Source organism: Acinonyx jubatus, chromosome C2 (assembly GCF_027475565.1).
Source record: "Acinonyx jubatus isolate Ajub_Pintada_27869175 chromosome C2, VMU_Ajub_asm_v1.0, whole genome shotgun sequence".
NCBI lineage: Eukaryota > Metazoa > Chordata > Mammalia > Carnivora > Felidae > Acinonyx > Acinonyx jubatus.
The window spans coordinates 112,485,280-112,507,209 of NC_069384.1; the positions used below are offsets into that span (position 1 = coordinate 112,485,280).

The following is a 21,930-nucleotide window of genomic DNA, read 5'->3' on the forward strand; positions in this document are numbered from 1 at the left end:
TCGTGCCCTTATGCGTTAACCTTAAATTTGCAAATCAACTTTTCAACGTCTTAAATGAGCCTTCTTCTTTGCCTCGATTGGCAGATCGTTTTTGTTCACCTGAAATTAAAATTATTATAAGACGTCTCCTAATTCCTCGTTCAGTCAAAGCACCCAGAGGTTACTAAAGAGATGAGAGAATCACTGGGACTCTACCTTGTAAACACAACCTATTCTTAGATCTGGGTGCTGCAATTATTTTACCCTTGGATAGCAAAAATATTACCATATTCATCCAGGGAACCCTTTCTTAGAGTTTTTAAATTCTATTTTCAGCGATTTCTTTGACCCACCAATAACTTTCCCAGTTAACCAATAGTTTACATAGGTCGCTACTTGTTCGGAATTTACGAGCAATTTACCCACACGTGATTAGCAGCCTTAAGGGAGTTCTTACTGTCAAAGAATCCACAGAATGTGAGGCCCCGGTACCCCCAAAGCGGCAACAATGAAAGACTGGCAAAGCTCAGAAATGTTCGTGAAAGCCACAAACGGCAGCTCAGATTTCAGGTTGCCGGGGCGCGCCCGCGCGGCTGCCAGTATGGCCAAAGGACAGGGGGCTCCAACGAAGAGGATCCTATTGAGGACGCCCGAGACGAGCGTGGGCGACCTTGCCACTGCCACCCCCAACACGAACAGGAGTAAACACTCCACATCCCATCACCAGGGCAACTCCGCAATCCAACACCGAGCTCAAAATTCCGCATCCCCAGCCACCGGACAGAGAAGACAGGCGCATCGTGGCCCAGCAGCGGGAACTGGAGGCGTCCCAGACGCCCCTGTCCCTGAGGTGCCGAACGCGACGGAGAAGCCGCCCTCTCCGCGGGCCTACGGCATCACCGCCAGCGACCCCACAGCATCGCGACCTCACCGCCGCACGTGGCGGCCGTGATTGTCCCGGAGCGGTATCCCTCCGCGCCCCCGCCTCAGCCTCCCCCTCCCTTCCCGGGACCCTTCGAGTCGGGGCGCCGCGGAAGGATCGCACGCACGAGCGCGCGCACGCCCGCCCCGCCGTGGCCGCGGAGGACTGAAAGGTGCCGCGGTGAGGAGCAGCGGCCGCGGGCACCGTCGTCGCCGGCACTGCCGCTCCGCAGCCTCCCGCCGCTGGTTAGTCAGCCCCGCGGCTGCGGGCGGGCGGGCAGGCAGGCCGGGCGCGCTCCGCGGCTTGTCCCTCACCGTCGTCCCCGCGTCCTCCCTCCGCAGCTCCTCGGGGAGGGGGGCGGTCGGTGCCTGCGCAGAGCCGCCTCCTCCCCGCCCCCGCCCCGCCTCCCCCCGCGCCGCCGCCGCCGCCCGCTGCCGCCGCCGCTGCGCCTGCTGCTCCTCGCCGTCCCCGCTGCAGTGCGAAGGGCTCGAAGATGGCCGGTTGGCAGAGCTACGTGGATAACCTGATGTGCGATGGCTGCTGCCAGGAGGCCGCCATTGTCGGCTACTGCGACGCCAAATACGTCTGGGCAGCCACGGCCGGGGGCGTCTTCCAGAGCATTACGGTGAGGACCGGTGGCGGTCCGGGTTCCCGTTCCCATTCCCGGACCCGAGCGGGGCCGGCCGGCTGTGGGGCCACGGACGGCCGCGCCGGCAGGTGTGGTGGGCGGCCGGCGCCGAGGATGCGGCTGCCGGGCGGGCGGGGAGGCCGAGGCCCGGGGACGCCCCCTCTCCCGGGGCTGCGCTGACCGGCGGGGGCGGCGGCCTGGCTTCCCGGCTCCCGGGCTCCCTGACTGCTTAGGCGCCCCCTGCGTTCCCAGTGCCTGTCCGTGAAGCTGGGGGAGGGGGCGCGCACCGGTTGGGGCCGGGGGGGGGGGGCGGCTTTTTTCCCCTCGTGCGGCTCTCTTTGGTCCCTTGCAAGCCCTGAGGTTTGCTTTGCACGTTCCGGGGTGGAAGCGGGGGCTGGAGGTGCGGGCCGGAGCGCGCGGGGCCCGGGCGGGGGTCCTCCGGCAGCCGGGCTGCCCCTTGCTCCGCGGACAGCGCGCCGCCCGCGCCGCGGGCTGTGGGAGGCGGCGGCTGCCCGGCCCTCGGGATCCTCGCAGCGACTTTGCGTAGGTTTGCCGGTGTCCAGGCCTCTGGGGCTTGAGAGAAATGTACGCCGACAACGTAGGTGGATTCGTGAATCTCGACTTCAGCTCTGGTTCCATAGGATTTTTTTTTTTTTTTAATTCTCCAAGATGGCGAACTGCCATTGATTTCTCTTCTCCTCCTATGGAGATTCATTGATACACCGTTATCCCCAATTACGCAACATAGCTCTAAAAAGGGGGGGGGGTGCCTTTATGGGGCTTTCAATAATCTGTGAAGGCCGAGGGGACACTTCACTTCTCCAAGTCCCTCCCTCTTTAGTGAAGGTAGTAAAGGAACTAATGCAGATTATGCTTCACAGTGCCTGGTTTTCTTGTGACTTGATGGCTTTGACTTGGTTGCCACATGTTTGGGAAATGTTACTAAACCTCCAGTGCTGCTTTATTGTTTTGCCTCTTTCCGCACAAGGGCCTTTTTAAAATTGTGACGGTTGTGACAAATACAGGGGTATTCCCCTAATTTCTTGGCTCCACGCTCCCCTCCCCTCAAACGCCAAAATTCAGGCTCCCTATTATGGGTGCTGCTAATTATTCTGTACGACTTAACATGGTTCAAGATCTGGGTAGAACTCCGTCCTTGATGCTAATACTTTAAGGTCTCCTATAACCGCAGTGGACCACAGTTCTCATGGAGAATTGCCATCTGTCTGGTGATCAACTTTTTTTCTGCAGTCCTCTTGTCTTTGTGTGTGAGTTCCCGCTGCCTGGCTGGGAAGATTGCGGGAGTGTGCTTGGAAATGGCTGGGGCCTGCTATGACTCTGCAGTTCTGATGGGGGCGACGCCTTCCTTCTTATTCATGGAATGTTAGCATGCACGTTTTCTCCTTTCCGGTTCTGGTGGCTACCTCAGTTTCTTTCCCAGTCTCCCTCCATTTTCTCTCTCTTTTTTAAAACCATTACCTACTGCAGTGCTACCAGCAAAATCCTCTTTGCATTTGCCCAGCAAGAAAACTGATTACTGAGGTGGGAGGGGAAGGGAAGTTGCAGAGGAAAAGGAGAGTGGTTAGAAAAATAAAGAGGGAAATATGAATTTGTCAATGCGCTGAGGTCCAAGGTTTGAAGTTCATACTATGGGAGGGGGGGCGGGGGGCGGGGATATTTCAAGTCATTTAAAGCAGAGTAGGAAGGTCTGTTACGCTAGGGCATTTTTTCAAGAGGCTTCCAAGCAACTTTTAAGTTTGATGCAGCATAACTGTAATGTGACTGAATATGATTGACAGGCAGTTGTTAAAAGTTTATAGGTGAATTTTTACCATTACATAACTATTTTAGGTACCATCTGACTTTGAAACAGTTTATAAATCTGAAGTTTACAGTTTATCTGGTGTCAGCTGCCAGTTAACATAGATTCTCTTTGCATCAACTGGTCTTTAGTTGGTACACTGTTAACTGTGAAATTTAACTGTTACAAAACATGTAGTCCTATAGGATTAAGTAATTCTTTAGAAAAGACAAACTTGATTTTACATTAGTGAGATGTGAATGTCTTGTAGTATAGTAGTAGTACAATCTTGGCAAAGTTTTTCCACCAAATGGAGGCCTAAAAGGAATTGATTACAATTTCATGTTTTTTTTCTTTTCTTTCCTTTTTTTTTTTTTTCTTTTTTCCCATTGGCGGGGACAGCCAGTAGAAATAGATATGATTGTAGGAAAAGACCGGGAAGGTTTCTTTACCAACGGTTTGACTCTTGGCGCAAAGAAGTGCTCAGTGATCAGAGATAGCCTATACGTCGATGGTGACTGCACAATGGACATCCGGACAAAGAGTCAAGGTGGGGAGCCAACATACAACGTTGCTGTAGGCAGAGCTGGTAGAGGTAAGCACAGTACTCTTTTGGTTAAAATTTGCACGCTACAACTTATTAAGCAGTTTCCTTAACATTTTGAATAAAAGTGTTAGTCCATAATGGCTATTAAGGTGGTTTTTGTGAACTGCCCAGCACTGAAGGGAGGCACTCCCTTGCTTTTAGACTTACCTACTCTACAGCAGCTGCATATGCTCAGCTCAGCCTCTGAGATCCCGACTTTACTCTAAAATAGAATATTCACATCAACTCTTCAGTTTCAGCTTTAGTAAACTGAAAATCCAAATTTGCCTTTTAAACTGCTTCACATGTCGAATGATAATCTTACGGCACATCCAGATTGTTAAACTGTTCATATTGTTTGGTTACTTCAGTGTTTTTAGTCTTTCACCTTTGCATCTCTTTCTTTTCTTGCATTTTAATTATTCACTGCTCAGCATAAAAAAGGAAAAATGAACATTTGCTCATGTTTCTATTTGAAACATTGCTGGGGAAGAGCAAAATAATTAGAATGAGGTTTTGTAGTAAGCTGCCTATTTACTAGAATATTTTCAAAGACAGAGCGTGTCTGTGATTTAAATTTGAAAAGTAGGAAATTATATTTCATTTATATACTTGGTCCAGAAGTTCTGGTGCTTCCTGACTGTTTTCAACGTTGCAGAAATTCTTGTTTCACTATGTCTCACTACGTTTTTGGAAAAAACTTCCAAAATTGAGGTTTACTATGACATGTAATTGATTTACAAATACATTTAAATGTATTAACCTGTGTAAATATTTTGTAAATTAAGAGGGCTGTATAGCCTCAGATAGAATTGGCACAGCTGATTTTAAAACCAAATCTACCACGTGAATGAACTTGAAGCTACTCTGAGTAGCTGTTATTTGCCCCAGTGGTTCTACCAACTCCTTGTGATTATCTTAAAGGTTACTCTTGTTTTCGTGTGAGTTGACACTTAAAGTATCTTTCTGTAGGAAAATTAGATAACTGAAGTAGTAGACAAATCTCTAAACATTAGTTGACTTCAGATAAATATGTTAAAAAGAAGTATTAACCATGTGACATAAAACCAGAATAAGATTTTTATACTCTACAGCACTACTGACATCTAGTGGTAGCAAGTATAAAATCTGACTTCTGCATGTATTTTGGCGATAGACCTCTGAATTGCATCATAGAAGAACCTGTTGTTGGAAATAGTAAACCTGTTCTAGGATTTTCAACTCAAAAGCAAAGCATAATGAGCATATGAGTAAGCACAAGCCTTAAGTATTTTTTACTTGGTCTTTTCTGAATGGCTTTGAAAATGCTATTTAAAATTTGGTTTTGGTTTTCCTCTGGAAGTAATAGACACATTGAGTCTCAGTGGTAAGACTTAATGGTTTGTATTTAATGAAGCCTGTTAAAGTTGGGGAGAATTTTGTAAATAATCACCTGAGTTTTGTAAGGTTACATTTTGGGGGCCGTTCTGATAATTTGCCATACTAACTAGAAGTTTTTTGCCCTAAAATAGAATATAAATGATCACACATTTTTTTTCTTAGTATAAAAATATTTTTATAGAGCACTGGAGCTGCACTGATTGGACTTCCAAGATGCAGTTAACAGTGTTTTTAGCATATTACTAGTTTGAAAGTTCTCCTTTTTGGAGACCTAGATGACTTCAGTGCCTGACAGTTCATGGAAAACTAACTTAATGTTAACTTATTAATCGGGGTTCTGTCTGCTAAAACTTATGTGACTCTCTTGATTAACACTTCTTTTGAAACACTTTTCTTCTTTCTCTTTCAGTCTTGGTCTTTGTAATGGGAAAAGAAGGGGTCCATGGAGGCGGATTGAATAAGAAGGCATACTCAATGGCAAAATACTTGAGAGACTCTGGGTTCTAGCTGCTAGGCAGACTGTTAAGTATTAGGGTAAAATTGCTCTTAAACTTTCCTAGCTGTAAGCTTGAGTCTTAATTCTGGAAATTTTATTAGCAATGCAGGGTGATGGGGTATGAACCTGTGTCTCCTTTGTATCCCTCTGTTGGTGGGGAAAGGTGTCTTTCTTTCTGCCCTCCCCCCCCTTAAATAATTCTGTTCACTTTTGTTTTGTTTCCCTGTGTACTCCAGCATTGGTTATAGTCATGGGAAAGGAAGGTGTCCACGGAGGCACACTTAACAAGAAAGCATATGAACTCGCTTTATACCTGAGGAGGTCTGATGTGTAAGCAGCCTCTCCCCATCTACCTAGCAACTGTCTTCATCACCACCCCAATTATGGTCACAGTGCTACCAGACTGTAGATGGTAGCTAATTTTTCTTTACCTATTTTCTAATGTCGCGATTCCTGTTTACCCAATGGATCATTTGTATGTTAACCACTGTATGTAACCAACCCTTATCTGGCAACATAATTGCAGCACAATAATGATTTGCATGATACCTTGAAATTCGGGGGGAGGGGGCATGCCAAGTTGGGCATCACTTTGTCTTAGCAATTAATGGGATATTGATAACTAAAATAAGTTAATATTAAGCAAGGTGCCGGTTGTACAATCTCTAATTTGATCAATGTCTTTTCAGCACTTTGAGCATTTACTTAGCTCATTTAGTCTTCCTTTTGTAGCGCATGGTTGGGAGGAAAAAGTGCATGCATCTTTCCTTCACTCCTCTTTTCCCACCCTTCTCCCTTTGCACATAGGTATTTGGTTTGCTTCCATCTTTTATGCATTGCCTGGTTTATTTAACCAAGTAATATCCCTTTTGTTGATGAGCTATTGAAAGCTGCAGTAGTTTGCTTTTAGTATTGTTGTTGCACTTGAGTAGAGACAGACCTTTTGTCTACAAGCTATATGAAGAGTGCAACTGCAAAACAAGAGCAAAAGGCACTTCCTCCCACGACCTTACAGTAACCATACAGATCGAATCCCCAGGGACATTCCATCATTGCAATAGCTCAGATTTTTGTTCCTTTTTCTTTGCACACCAGCTCTATTCTTTAGTAAAATTGTAAAAGGCTGCCATTATGGACATTAGGTATCCCAACATAACCATCTGGAGTGTGTCCAGTTTGTTCTTCATAGGACCAATTTTTATTTGCAGCTTGAGTTTTTATATGAAGTTGCATTATTGTGGACTTGGCTGTCTTGTGATAAATTTTTTTCATATGTGTTCTGTGCCATACTATTGTTAAAATGAACTGTTGCTATTGTGAGATGGATTTTAACTGACCTATTAAAGGTTTCTTTCGAATGGCACTACTTTAGGGACATTCTAGTATTTGCTTCTATTGTTTGGGCCTTGTGGATAATGTACAGATTTAAAAACAAATCTTGTTGCTGATTTGTCCATTTCTTTCCCTGCACTTTGTTACATCTGGGATACAGTCTAACTCATCTGATTTAATATGCATTTAAAAAAATGCCATAACTATTAAACACCTTGTTTACAGACAGATGAAATAAATTTATTCCAACCAAATATTCTAGACTCCTGTTGTTTATGTAAATTGTTGTCTTATTGTTACAGTTGATTTTTGACACATTGGAATATACAGAATAGGCCAGGCTCTGTTACAAGCATAAAGTCTTAAAATTGAGCTTATGGCCTGAGCATTCCATATCCTGTACTATTTATTATAGATAAAATGAGTGCCTGGGAATTTCTTCTTAATGGGCTTTTATCTGTTTTTTTTTGTTTGTTTGTTTTTAAAGGCTTTTAGCCATCATTGGGTTTGTGAGAGGAAAATTGACTTGCCTACTAGAAATTAAATATGTTTTTTCTTGTTGCTGGTCTCTAGATGTGAAATCTAGTGAGCAATAAGGAGCCCAGTGCCAAGAAGGGTTTCTGCATTGTGGATTCTTCTGTGTTGAACTGTCATGTGACTTATTTAGCTTTGAAAGCTCTATTGGCATTGCTGAAGTCAAGCAGCTGGGACTCCCATAAGACAAGACCTTCCTTAGGCAGCATGTAAGATAACTGGGATATTCCTGCAGTGTCTGGCTTTGGAGTGACCTGTTAACTATGACTACGTAATGGTTATGTTTAATTTTATAGGTCATAAGGTCCATGGGATGTATTCAAGTTTTAGCAAATGTTTAATACTGGTTATGAACTGTCAAGCTCAGAGCAGGAATGCTCAAAAGTTGGGGGGTCTAAGGAAAACTGGGAAGCTGGGCAGATTCTGGGCTCTGGAAGTCCCTTTAGAAATAATTGTCAGGTCAGTCTGATTGATTTTAAGTGGCCTGTATGCTACCCTTTGAGAAATGGGTTAGGTAATGGGAATTTCTGCATTACTTAAAATATACTGTTCATAATTAAAAATTCTTTTGATAGTGTTGGGCATTAGTTCTGAATTAGTATATACAGGGAAATAAAAGTATGGAAGATAAGGAGTTTGGGGCTACGTTGGTAGTTGGGCATGTCTTCAATTTCTTCACCTGTTAAGATCCCAGTTATGAACAAAAGATGGGTCAAAAGAAAATTGGGTGCTTGGGTTGTGATGATTTGATATTTTACAGTAATAATATACTATAAAAGTAATAACACTGTAAAGAACTGTTAGGGTAACTATTTAGAAAGCAGTGACCAAAACTGTGAAACCCTTAATGAACCTATAAGTAGGTTGAAGGGATGTGTGTGTTGGTGTTGGCAGGGGAGTAGAAAATGAGAGAGGGCAACTGTATCGCTAAAATAGTAAATGATGAAACTAGCCATTGGCCCCTACCCACAAAAAACACTTACGAAAATGTATACATGTATCTTTATACTTCTAGGAACTTAGCCTAAGAAAATGGGACTATACAAATTTGTATACCAGAATGTCCATCACACCAAATTACTTAAAATAACTAAACTTGGAAAACTGCAAGATTTAACTTTCAGAGTGATGGGTTGAATAAATTATTCTATGTCCAGAGAATAAAACAGTCATTGAATAACATGAGAAAATGCTCACTGATAAATGTTCCATAATGAGGTAATAAACATGTTGCATACAGTGTAAACACATACAGTGTATAATGTATACATGTATTTTACATAGGTATTTCTGAAGGCAAAATATCAAGATAAATTCATCTCTGGGGTAAGTTTCCATGTAACTATACTTTCATACAATCAGAAAAGTTTTAAATTAGGAAAGTATTTTTTAATAGAAATTAGATTTAATTTTATTTAATGTCTTATTTAAAAAGCTATATAGCTCCACCAAGAAGAAATTATGAGAAATTTCAATGAATATTAAGAAAACTAGTAACAATCCTAGACAGTTGTTAATTGACACTTTATAATTTTTTTTTTTTTTGACCACTAAAAGTAACAGTTGGAGATTTTAAAAAGGAGGGCAATTTTTCCTCAGAAAAACTCCCAAGACTTAAGTTTAAAGGAACCAAGTCTTGGATCTGTAGTTTAAGGACTGAAGGGATACAACATTTAATAGCACATGTTATAGTCACTTTTAACTTTCCCTTTTAAAAAACGGTTTTAGGTATATTTTTATTATTTAACCTTAAAAATTATAAAATCTATTTTGTATTCATGTGGCAGATACTGAGTGCAGTGTTCTGTCTTCATACCCTACCTTAGGTTCAACGAAATTGTACAAATGACCAAACACGTTTGGAAAGGTCAGGACTGTGCAAGTACATCAAATTCCAAAGCTCTGCTTCACTACTATAATAAATCGACGATCTGTTTCTCAGGCCTGTGTATATGTAAAAGGAGGTTGGGGGTGAGATGACCTGGTGTCGGTGGATACCGAATTCAGCCTTTTATTTTCCTATGTGGAAATGACTATTTTTTAAATTATTTTTTCAAAAAGAAGTTCAGAAAGTAAAATTTCCCCAGTTGTGTTACATTTCTTTTAATTTTTTTTTCACATTAGACTCCTACACATTGTATCCTTAGTATTTTCTGATACGTTTTGTTGACTAAAAATTTTTCATGTCAATATAGCTTGATCCAGATATTTATTATTTCAAGGCTGTATAGAAGTCTACTGTAAGGATGTACCATAATTACAATAATGTACCATAACGTACACTATTATTGGAATGAATTTTGGCGGCAGTTTTAACTTTTGGGGGGGGGTCCCCAATTGGTTGTGAGCAGTTACCTTGTATAGAATTCTAAGGTGGTGGTTTTATCTGACCTAAATTACCTTAATTATTATGCCTTTGTAGCACTGTGCATATAAATAAGGCTAATGTGGGTAATATTACAGTGGAACAAATATTTGCCATTTCTTAAAGTGGAAAACGTGTTTATTAACATTCAAACTCCCTTCATACAAGGCCATATAAAAATTCTTAGCATTTTGATTATACATAAGTCTATATTTTCTACATAGTTACAGTGATGTATAATTTAGCTTTTCATAATACATTATTTAAATACATCATTAGTTCTGTTAAACATAAGCAATTATTTTCAAATCCAATACTTGAACAATTTCCTCTGTACATAGTTTAGCAGGGCTAATTAGCATAAGATGCTCTTTGTTAAGAGGTATGATCTGTATTAACAGAGTATTAACAGTTGCTGAAGTTTGGTATTTTTATACAGCATTTTCTTTTTTGATCATAACACAAAACCCTTAAGGATACTGAAATTCAGTAAGTCAAGTCCAGAGACATGTTACTTTAGCTGATGAATCAAATTCATACATAACACTATAGTATTTAAAACCTTGGCGGGGGGAAAAAACAAACCTATGAAATCTGCACTAGTACAGACCATTCCTGTCAGGATAAGACTACTTGGGAATAGAAAGAAAAAAAGAGAGCATTGAGTTTCTTTGTGGCGCTGATAGAAGGAAAAATACTAAATTGTTACCCCTATGAGTGATGGTAATTTGGGAAAATACAAAAACAAATATATTCCAACTCAACAACTCTAGGTAAACTTTATGCAAATGGAAGTTGCTTATTAGCTCATGCTAGGTGGCCACAGCATTGACCTTGTGTGTAAAACACGAAACATTTGCATACTGTGATCTAGGTCTTAACCGCAAGCTATACGGAGGCATTTTTTTTTTTTTAAATGTTTTGGCTATAGTTCATTCCAAAAGAAGAGTTGATTTGATGCTTGAGTTACGGCACCAGTCTATTACTAGTTATCAGTGAAATGAAGTATACTCCTGCAGATAAATACCAGATCAAAAAAACCTTCAGTAATCTGATAGAATACTAAAAAATAAGTTATTTCTACAGGAATCTCTGAAGGGAGCAAAAAAATTATATACCTAAATAAACATTTATTAGGAAATAACCCAATCACCCTCTGAAGGTCAAACAGTATTTGCTATGTTGTAATCTCGTTCACCATTAGGCTGCAGCTGGACTACAACACTATGTGCATTAATTTCGTTTTCTGCATCACTGCTGTCGGTATCTTCGTTGTCATCCTCTTCATAGTCTGAAGATTCTGTCATGTTCTGATGTGAGCGGGATTCCGACAAGGCCCCAAATGACTGGGTGCTGACAGATGCCAAAGGTCTAAGTAAAGGGGTACGTTCTGACACTTCATTTTCTTCTTGACTACTGTCTGTGTCAGAGTCTGAGTCGCCTTGAGAAGGAACAACTTTTTGCTTGCAGACTGGACAGGTTTTTTTGGTTTTAGTTAGCCAGGGGTCTACACACTTGCAGTGATAAGCTGTTAAAGCAAAATACACATCTTTTAGATAGTATATTTGGTTGAGAACATTACATTTTTAATTTCTTGCCATGTTTATTCACGTTCTTCTGATCTATAAGTATCATGTATGGGCAAGAGAAGAAAAGTTTGTGAATTTTTATAAATCTACCTCCATCCTTTAATGACACCACTAATTACTAAAAGACTTGGCCTATAGTGTACCACTAACTCTTTTGTCTCCTCCTCTAATACTGAGCCTAAATACAAATTACGTGTAAACTCAAAGCAGTATGTAATTATTCATACCATGGGAACAAGGAAGGATTCTGAGCTTGTCGCCATCTTCATATTCATCCAAACAAATGGCACATACATCATATTCATCTCCTATGACAGACAGTAGTAAATAAAATTAATGAAAAGAGGTAGAGAACTTTCAAATTCTTAAAGTGAGGTCTTCCTCAGTTATTTTAAATGTCTTTTGATTGACCTTTTGATCTGTAAATGATACCTTTGTCTTGTTTCCTGTCAGATCAGGGAGCTGCTTTAAGTTCAGGAACCTGAAGTTTTAATTTAAATAATTAACCTTTTACCTAAAATAAGAAATTAAAAATGGATGTCAAGTTTGTTTACCTTAACTTTGGAAAAGACTATTTTTAAAAGAATCATCATTGTAGTAGTGTTTCACAGGACTATTCAAATGCGGGTTTTGAAATACACAAAGACAACAAAATTTTACTCTTTAGATTTCTTAAAGTCTGGGTAATTTTTAAAGTAAAAATGGAAACAGAACATACTCGTGTTTTTTTTTAATATGTTAGTGGAAAAACATTTGGAATGAGACACTAAGCTTCAAATCTCCTTTCCAAGATTACTAGCTTTGTGATGCTTGGCAGGTTAGTCTTTGATATCCAGTTCTTTTATCTGTAAAGAGATTCTGTCTACCTTGCAGGTTTGTGAGTGAGCAAAAGGCCAGGCACATAGGTATTCACTAAATGGTGTTTATTAATACTGCTGCCCTTTTAATTTCTTATTTGAAGTTACTACCTTTAGAAATCACGAAGGTTTATTAATAGCTCTTTTTGGAATTCATGTGTACTTGATTTTAAAGAAATTAGCAGTCTTACATACAGCAGCTTTTGAAGTTGAGTCAGTAGTGGCAGTGACCCCTGTGACTGTTTTCAATTCGGTGTTTTCCATTAAGTGTATACGATAGGTACAAACTTAAAAATCCCAGGGAACAAAAGATAGATTCATCTGCCTTCACCTTGGAAGACAGATCAGAAATAAAGCCATTGTCTGTATAGTCTGGATGAACATGACCCATAAAGGGAATGATAGTTCGATCAATCCCTTTAACATCCTTTAGTCATTTAAAATTGTACATTCAGGAGGAGTTCTAAAAAGAAAGCTTTAATAACACTTACTATTTTTTGTTCAGTGTTTTGAACTTGGTTACCACAGAATCAAGTATCAAATGCATTTTATAACAAATACAAGCTTCTGTGTTAAAACTTTGTGGAATTCGGTGAGACCGATTATATGCATCTCAAACTATCAAAACTATTAAGCTCAAAGATCAAACTATTAAAAGAGTAAAAGACTCCACTATATCTGTAATTATACATTTGATCCATTTACATGGAGGATGGTTTTAATAAGTAATTCAGTCATCACTGATTTCTCATATCAAACTTTAAATTTTAGTGCCCATCAAACGGTTCTAGTTACCATTAGAGGAGGTAATCTGGTGGATAAAGGCCTCAGTCTTCTTCAGAGGGACGATTCTGAAGCACATGGCTCCTCAGAGGGACTCTGGGGGATGGAGACCCTGCCGTCCACAGAGGTAACTAGCTCAGTAAGACCCACTTCATTTATCATTCCCTCACTCTTCCCCACTCCCTCACTCTTGCTTCCTGAGGTTATTTCCCCAAGAAATCCCCTGCATCTTACTCCTTGTCTCAGGTTTTGCTCTCGGAAATTCACACCATTACAACAGTTTTAAACATTGGATTTTTAGTAACAATTTTACGTATATTCTGTCTTCGTGTATCTAATATCCTATTACTTTTTGCTGAAGATCTAATAAATTCCTGTTGGATCTTCAGCAAAAAGTAATAGGATATTCTGCTTGTACTTTATTATCATATGTGAGTCCTCAGATACTTCATTTTTAAAAATAAAGACAACAAGGGCAAAAGTTGTGTAACACATGGCCTAAAATCTAAAGGAAACTCTGCTATCTAGAAAAGTATCATTGGAAACATCTATTACAGAAGCTAAACTACAGGGTTAAAAATATCAGAGGTTAAGTTCTAATATTACTAAATTTATTTATAAGGCCATCATTGTATCTGGAAGAATTATTTGTGCCAAACCTACTGATTTTGTAGAATTGTACTGACATTTAATTGACCATCTCCTTGCTATTTTAAACTAAGCAATAACTTCCTATAGCCAATACCTCTTATAAATGGCTTTTAAGATGTGATTTGTGTTATTTAGTTCACTGTTACTGAGATGGAACCAATGATTTAGTATTTATTCTGAAGTGAAACACCTCACAATTTGTTTCCTTATAAAATGCCACACATTTTTCAGAAAATGATACAGTTAATATAACTGAACAGGAATGGACTGGTCCAGAACTGTGCCCCAAGGCTCTAAGCCTCATTTTCTTAAGATAGGGAGGTTATCCTGCATTAAGCCAGGTGGGCCCAGCATAATTACAGAGGTCCATAAAAGTGCAAGAGGGAGGCAGAAAAGTTCACAGTCAGGAGGATGTGACTGGATGAATGGTCAGGGAGATGCTATGTTACTGGCTTTGGAAGATGGAGGGGGAGATTAAGTCACTAAGTTTATGGTACTTTGTTACCACAGCAATAGGAAATTAATACAGGCAGTATTGGAGTTAGCCCTAAATATACGGACTTGATACTTCAGAGTCACTTAGCTTTCCTATCAGTCCTCTGAATTGTTCCAGGAGATGGAATTATAAGAAGATGATGGGTCAAGACTCAACAGTATAGTTTGTGATGGTGCACCAGACTGGAGCCCAGTGCTCTGTAGAGAACTAACCCCCCTGGCCTTGGACTTGTGATGAAATGGTAAAGCACACGTGAGAATGCTGGGGGTTTTCATCATAAAAATTTTATTTATTAGCTCTGTAACCTAGTGCAAGATACATCTCCATGTTTCAGTATTCTCAAAACAAAAATATTAACATACCTGTGTCTTAGGATTGTGGATTAAAAGAACTAACACAAGAATATTTTACATAGTGTTTGGTACAAATCGCCCCCTGATAAAACTGGCTGGGTAGGAATACTACTCATGACCTGGTGTACTGGGAGGAGGCTGCTCTCAAATAGCACCATGTGCTTCTGTCACACCAGATGAGCTGTGTGCCTAAAGAGAGGTATGAGCAGTGGTCATTGAATCTGTTGTATCACATAGGGTAATTATGTAATTTAATGAAATATTCAGCAGTTCTTGAACTGTGAGTATAAAAGACTGGTTTTATTTGACAAGCTAGGGTGACTATTAAGAACCCTTATAATAAAAGCTGTTGCTCCCCAACCCCCTCGCCAGCCAAAATGAGATTATATGAAGTATGGGTGAGAAATGTAAGAGATTGGACAAATTTATGTATTGATAAAAAGAATGAAAGCAGAATCCAATTTTGCCCCATTTTAAAATGTCTGAAACTAAAAATGGTAGGAATGCATCATGTACCATGACAACCTAGAAATCCAGTCAGTGGACTCCTACTCAAGACCGTGGCCCAACAGCAAATAACTGTTCAGTGGCTTTATCTGTAACTTAAAGTTAAATTTGAGGCATTTATTTGTATGGTTTATAACTTTAGCAGGTTTTTAAAAAATAACCAATTTGTCCTCGGTACTGGTAGCATAAAAGGGTTTTACAAGTGGTAATAAATGTTTGTTTTGTTACTGTCCGCACCATGCTATAAAATTTTGCTTAGTGTAAACCACTGGTTTTTAACTGGATAGGATTCTTCCCCCCAGGGACATTTGGTGACATCTGTAGACATTTATGGTTTTCACAACAGGGAGATGGTGCTGCTGGCATCTAGCAGGCCAGGGATGCTGCTTAAACATCCCACAATGCTCTGGACAGCCCCTCACAGAAAGGCTTATCCCATATAAATGCCAGTAGCACAGAAGTTGAGAAACCCTAATAGAAAGCCTCTCCAGGTTTTGTCAAATGACAGCGACTTTGCTAATTCGTTAGTGGATAGATGTTAAGTTACAGGAGGGATGAGATTCATGTCTGTTATTTGAAACAGTATGGAAACCTTTCTGTCTAGAATGTTTCTGGCATTATTATTACTTGAATAATGTTTTAGAAAAATTGCATGAATGCTCTTTTAAAGTCCCATCAGTCTGGAAATGTTCTATAAATAGACAGAACTTTGCTTTTCCTCCTGTAAATCTGTTCTTCCTTGTTTCTCTCCAAAACCTTGGATCATCAAATACAGCAAAGGCAATGACCCATCAGAATAGGAATCGCATAGACTTAAAGCAGCCATTGCAGTGGCATGAACTGCTGATCAGGCCTGGCGTGCCCTGAATGTCTCTTTTCCTTAGAGCCTATATTCAATCTGTCACGAAGTCCTGTAAATTTTTATCTGTAAAACATGTCCTGAATCTGTCCCCTTCTCCATTTCCACAATTACTCTGGGCCAATAGCTTGGATTACTAGAAGAGCCTCTAGTCTACCTCCTGTTCCTGCCGCCTGTGGTTTTTCTCCGGCGTGGCCAGCGTGATTTATTTTATTTTATTTTTTAACACATCATGTCAGTTTCATTTAGATGGTTCCCCATCTCACTTAGAATAAAATCTGAGCTCCTTATCATGACCTTCATAAAACTGTATATTATCTGACCCCCATCTCTTCCATCTCCTCTCACACCAGCCTTACCACCCCTTCACACATGCTTCAACCACACTGGCCTTTCATTCGTGAACAAACTAACACAAAAGTTAAGTGGTGACCTGCATTTAGCCATGTTGTGACAGAAACATTTGGACATAACATTAGATCTAGAAAGAGGAATCCCCATTTCTAGAGATGACTAAAAAATGAGCTAGTTTGAGATTAGCTATAGCACATACAAATTGATGCAAAACTTAATTTTTCAGTTTAATAACAAAATAGACCAAGGCTTAAGTCAACTAGAATATGTTTCCTTAAGTAAACGATACAAGAGTGAACATTTAGGGCTAAACATATACAGGTTTCATGAGAGATAATAACAAAAACATTTTAAATAACTTGCCCAGGGAAGATGTACCATTGGGTTCATGAGCTTCAAAGCAAAAATTACTGTTGTGGTAGAGAAAATACCTTGCCACTTATTCCCTACTTTACCAGTAAAGAAAAAAATGAACGCTCTTTCTAGCAAGTAAACTGAATTTTATCTTCTGTTCTCTTCTCCTCCGTACCAGTTCCCAAGAATTCTGAACAAAAGAACAGGACAAAATATTTTTAAACCCAGATTTGCTTGAGAATTCTTCCTGATTATTTTTAAGCCCTGGACAAAGGAACTAATATTTTTAAGGTTACAGTAAAGGCAGTTAAATGTAGTCATAAAAATTAAGCATTTCTCAGTTGATAGGTTAAAGAAACAAAAAACTATAAAACTGAGTATTGCTCCACTTTTACACATTCTGCTTTAAAATGCCGTATTGCTTTTTTCCTGTCCCTGAAATAATATCCTTTGCTTTTTACACCTATCTTGGAAAATCTCAATGATGAAGCTATAAGGCACAAGTGTCTGGTAACTTAAAGTTTATGTCTTGGGGATCAGGCTCCTTCACATCCTGACTGCAGGGGAGACAGCTCGCATGGAGACTGCCTCAATTGTTTAGTAGAAGGATTAAGTGAAAACATAAGGATTTTTCATCTGCTCTGAAACATGGTGTGTAGTAACCAGTCTTTTGGTTATAGACTTGGGAGAAATACATTAACCGAATGGGCCAAACCACAATTTCAATTGAAGAGCTATTTTTGAGGGCAATAATGAGTAGTAAAGAGCCAAAAGGAAGTTGGCTGCTTCAGAAGCAAGAAAACAACTAAAACACTATTATGTGTGTTAGAAATGGCTAACTTGATATTTAAATCACTTAAGTGTTAATCAGCACAAACACTTCTGAAAGAGCTGCCAAGTGAAGGTCAATGAGAAAGCAAGGTGATCACATCCCCAAAGTATGGTCAACTATGAGAGTACTGACTAACCTCACAGATACCGCTAGTGCCACGGCCTCAAGTGTGGTTTCTGTGGGTGGGATTCCAGAATATGCCTATGGAAAACTGGCAAATGCCAAATTTGTTTTGTTTGGCAGATATTTCCAAAATATTATAAATTCCCCTACAGTTAGCATTTCTACTACATTCTAAGCCTACAAGAATTTTCAAGACTTGCATGGTTTGGTGCTGTGACTCACTAGAGTGGTGAGTACCCATAGAAGTGTTATGTGTTTTCAGTCATCCATAGTTGTATTTACAACTGTGAGAAAATGGCAACGATTGGGATTTTTTTTTCTTTCTAACATCTATGTGTACTTTGTCAAAACCATTAGCATATGCTAGAACATGCATGACAAATAGTTCTTTTTTTTTTTTCCCCCTTTAAATGTCAAGTCTCGTGGTAACCAAAACATTTTAAAGCAAAAATACAACCAGCTCAAACTTAGGGCTACTTTCGGAAAGAAACTTCACGTGTAATATTTACAAAGTTACATATTTTTAAGCTGCTTCATGATTTTGGCAATCTTTTTTTTTTTTCATCATAAAGGAAATGTTTAATCACTGAATTTTTATAACACTAATATTTATGATTTTTACTTAAGGTTTTGTTTTTATAATAATTGCCACCAAGTGCTGTGTGCCAGGCACTGTGTTATAAGCATTTAACATACTGATTTCCATATTGATTTAAATCTTCTCCCACCCCGCTCCCCCCCTTGTGAAATACAGGTACTGTCAGTCACATTTACACGTGAAGGAGTATATGGAGAGTTTAAGAAACTTGCACAAGGTCACACAGCCAATAAATGGTGATCCAGAATGCCAGCACAGGTCTGTCAGACTAAAGTCCATCCATGGTCTTAACCATTAGGCCTGTATTGTCTTCCGGCACATCTACTTAGAATTTCACATTTAAATAATCCCCTTTGATTCACAATGTAAAAAGAGCAAGCGTTTAAGAAATACTTTTAACCTGTCACTTAATTAGAAATAAAAATGTTTCCAATTCATAAGCCAGAGCACTTTTTTCCTTCATATTGGTCCATATGGAAAAGGAGCAAAGATAGTTTATTTCTGTCTCCATGGCTTCATATTTTTACAAACCTTTCTAGGATGCTACAAAAGAGCAGCTATATTCTAAAAGTTTAATTGAAGAACACACATTCTTTGTGTTCTGATGATGAAATGTGATTGTGCACAGTAAGAAAACAAATGACTCCACTGAAGGAAAGAGCAGGACACTGGCAACTTTGTTTCTGGAAATGTGTTCATGAATTACTTCACTAATTAAGGATAAGAATAAAAAGTGCCTTAGAGGCCATAAATCCATATAACAAGTTTAAAATCCAAATTTAAGCATTGGCCAAATTCCATTTTGAGAGTGATTTTTTTTTTCTTTTTTAAATGTTTGTTTATTTTGAGGGAGAGGGGAGAGACAGAGGGAGAGGGAGAATCCCAAGCAGGCTCCCCAGTGCAGGGTTTGAGCTCACAAACCTTGAGATAAAACTGACTGAGCTACTCAGGTGCCCCCGAGTGATTTTCTTTTTAAACCTAAGTTTCCCTGTCTTCCCTATCTTACTTGGTTTTAACTTGATTGCATTATGCAGGTAAACTGGAGTTATACCCAAGATCTTTCTGGATACAGGAGCAAGTATATTAAAAGATTTGTCATTATCTTGAAGTTAAAAGGCAAAATTAAAGGGACTTGATAATGATAAATATTGTGCCAGACCTCAAGTACTTACATTAAGTACTAAAGGTATTGTTATTCTTTTTTCATTATTCCTTTTCAGGCCCCTAGAAGATCAAGATTTGCAACACCCTTCCAGAGCCAACATCAACAAACTCAAATTATGTATATCCCTAAGTAGTTGCGTGTTCTAATCCAGTAGTTATTTTTCTTTTCCCTCATATAAAAGAAATTAAACAAAAAACTTGAGCAGCTTCAGGCACCCTTGGAGTTAAAGTGGAGGATGCACTGGGCCTACATTACTTTTACATATAGCAGAATTACTTCTAGATACTTTTTTTTTTTTTAACGATTTTTCATTTTTGAGCGATGGAGAGGGACAGAGCATGAATGGGGGAGGGTCAGAAAGAGAGGGAGACAGAATCTTAAGCAGGCTCCAGGCTGTCAGCACAGAGCCTGATGCAGGGCTCGAACCCAGAGACTATGAGATCGTGACCTGTGCTGAAGTTGGACGCTTAACCGACTGAGCCACCCAGGCACCCCACCTCTAGATACTTTTGCCTATCAACTAGATTGGTCTAATATTTAATTACAACCCTCAGTGCAGCAAAAGTGACTTAAAAAAATCATACATTAAATGTCCTTCTAAAAAGTGCATACAGTTATAAGAACAGAAATATAAATAGGTAATTTACCTGGTTATTGTAGAATATGATAAAGTGAGTATTCTCATATACTGCTGGTAGACCTGAAACTTTGGGAAATTAGTTTCACCTCAAAAAAAAAAAAATTCTTTCTCTTTGACATAGTAAATTAGGAAGGAGGTTAAGTGCAGCTGGGGGTGGGGAGAGGACAAGAAAAGAGGAATGGGAAGGATTAAAGTCAGGAGACAACTTATTTTATTTTGAAATGGTAGTAACTGGAGAGTAAAGATAGGGTAGGTAGTATTTACAAGTACAGTGTCAGAAGTCAAGAATTTGCATTGCAGCCCTGATATATAATGTTTACCTGGCTTTGCACCCTCAGGTATTATACGTAATCTGTCTGAGTCTCATTTTCCTTATAAATGGTCATGATAGTACTTTCCTTAGTTGGTTGTTCCGAGAACTAAATGATGCAGAGTACATGATTTGCTTGCTTTTATATAATAGGTGTGATACATGCTTGCAAGATCTAAAATAGAAAATTACCAGATTTTTATTGGGTGCAATATGCCCATCCCAAGTCAGTTTAATTCCAGTTAACTCACTTGGTATAAAGGACACTGACTTCTTCAGTTAAAGGTTAATGGACTGAAGGTGTAGTTCTAGTAATCAGAGCTACGGGCCAATGATAAAGATCAAGAGTACTATGATACAAACCAACCTACAGGCTCTCAATCCCCTTCAGTCCACCTCAAAGCTACAATGCAGACCTTGAGATCTCTATTCCTGGACATGAAATAATAAAATAGTTCACCTTCAGGTAACTCAAGAATGCACTGATTTCTCAGAAGCCATAGGCGTGACAGTAACTCCTACCCAACTTGGAACCTCATTATTTTACTGCTTTGTGGCCATTATGTAAGTAAGTACTCCGTTAGAGGAACAGAGAAATATTTTCTTTTCTGATTTGGTTTTTAAGAGTAAATTCAGAACAGTTTTGCCCTGAAACAGTTCAACACAGAATATTAACTAGCATTAGTTATAGATTCTTAGCTTTGTGAAGAGATGGACTGTCTTTTACTCACCATTATATCCCCAGTGTTCATATAGTGCTTATTACAGACTGGGCTCCCAATAAATACATGCTAAATAACAAATACCACAAAGCCTTTGTTCGTTTCATGATGGCTGGTTAAACGGGCAGCATCTGCCTCTCACCTGGTACATCCCATATGAACTCTCCCTGCTTCACTATCAATCCCTAGTCTGTTCTCCATTCACCAGCATAAAGGATCCTTTGCCACAGTACTTTGAGCAGGTCATTCTAATGCTCAAAGCCCACCCAAGTTACAGCATCACATGATACAATCACAAGTCCTTGTCCTGGCACGATCTAGCTCCCCGTCTATCTCTGACTTCCTCTCTAATCACTCTTCCTCCACCCCACTACCACACTGGCCACAAGCTCTTTACTGTTCCCTGAATATGTCACACTGTTGTCTCAAGACCTATGTAGTTCTCTTCCTCTGGCTGCAGTGTTCTCCCCTTCCCTTCACTCCTGTTTATTCTCTGTTCAAAGTGTCCTCAGAGAAGTCTTCCCTGTCTTTTCTAAAATGGTATCCCATCTCCTCTCCCATCACTCATTTGTTTTTCTTTATTGCACTTACTGCTATATGACTTTATTTTTTATTTGTTCATTTGCCCCCACTAAGCTCCACAAAGGCTGGATTTTTTTTTCTTTTTTATTTATTGCAGCTTCCCTAGCACCTAGAAGAGTGCCTGGCACAGAG

General features: G+C 39.6%; 2 protein-coding genes across 10 annotated transcripts in view; one reads left to right on the forward strand and one right to left on the reverse strand.

The window, feature by feature from the left end:
• Positions 1-1,166: 1,166 nt before the first annotated feature.
• Positions 1,167-19,673, forward strand: PFN2 (profilin 2). Of its 5 annotated transcripts, none has more exons than XM_053221314.1 (4): positions 1,167-1,526; positions 3,733-3,925; positions 8,943-8,984; positions 9,485-19,673. In XM_053221314.1, the coding sequence occupies exons 1-3, from the start codon at positions 1,395-1,397 to the stop codon at positions 8,969-8,971; spliced, it is 354 nt and encodes a 117-aa protein (XP_053077289.1). In that variant the 5' UTR covers positions 1,167-1,394; the 3' UTR covers positions 8,972-8,984; positions 9,485-19,673. The 5 variants fall into 5 exon arrangements, with proteins under 5 accessions (XP_053077289.1, XP_053077288.1, XP_026917416.1 ...); XM_053221313.1 differs by having other exon boundaries at positions 11,228-19,673; XM_027061615.2 differs by having other exon boundaries at positions 19,600-19,673.
• Positions 10,133-21,930, reverse strand: part of RNF13 (ring finger protein 13) — a 157,044-nt gene continuing 145,246 nt past the window's right edge. For all 5 annotated transcript variants that reach the window (XM_015072516.3, XM_027061610.2, XM_027061609.2 and 2 more), the window contains 2 exons: positions 11,840-11,920; positions 10,133-11,551 (listed from right to left, as the gene is read on the reverse strand). In XM_015072516.3, the coding sequence (XP_014928002.1) occupies positions 11,187-11,551; positions 11,840-11,920 (446 nt within the window). In that variant the 3' untranslated portion in view covers positions 10,133-11,186. The remainder of the gene's footprint in view (positions 11,552-11,839; positions 11,921-21,930) is intronic.

Coding starts and splice junctions, on each gene's coding strand:
- PFN2 (XM_027061614.2), top strand. CDS start 1,395: ATGGCCGGTTGGCAGAGCTACGTGGATAACCTGATGTGCGATGGCTGC. Junction 1,527..3,732: donor GCGTCTTCCAGAGCATTACG/GTGAGGACCGGT, acceptor TGGCGGGGACAG/CCAGTAGAAATAGATATGAT. Junction 3,926..6,028: donor TGTAGGCAGAGCTGGTAGAG/GTAAGCACAGTA, acceptor TGTGTACTCCAG/CATTGGTTATAGTCATGGGA.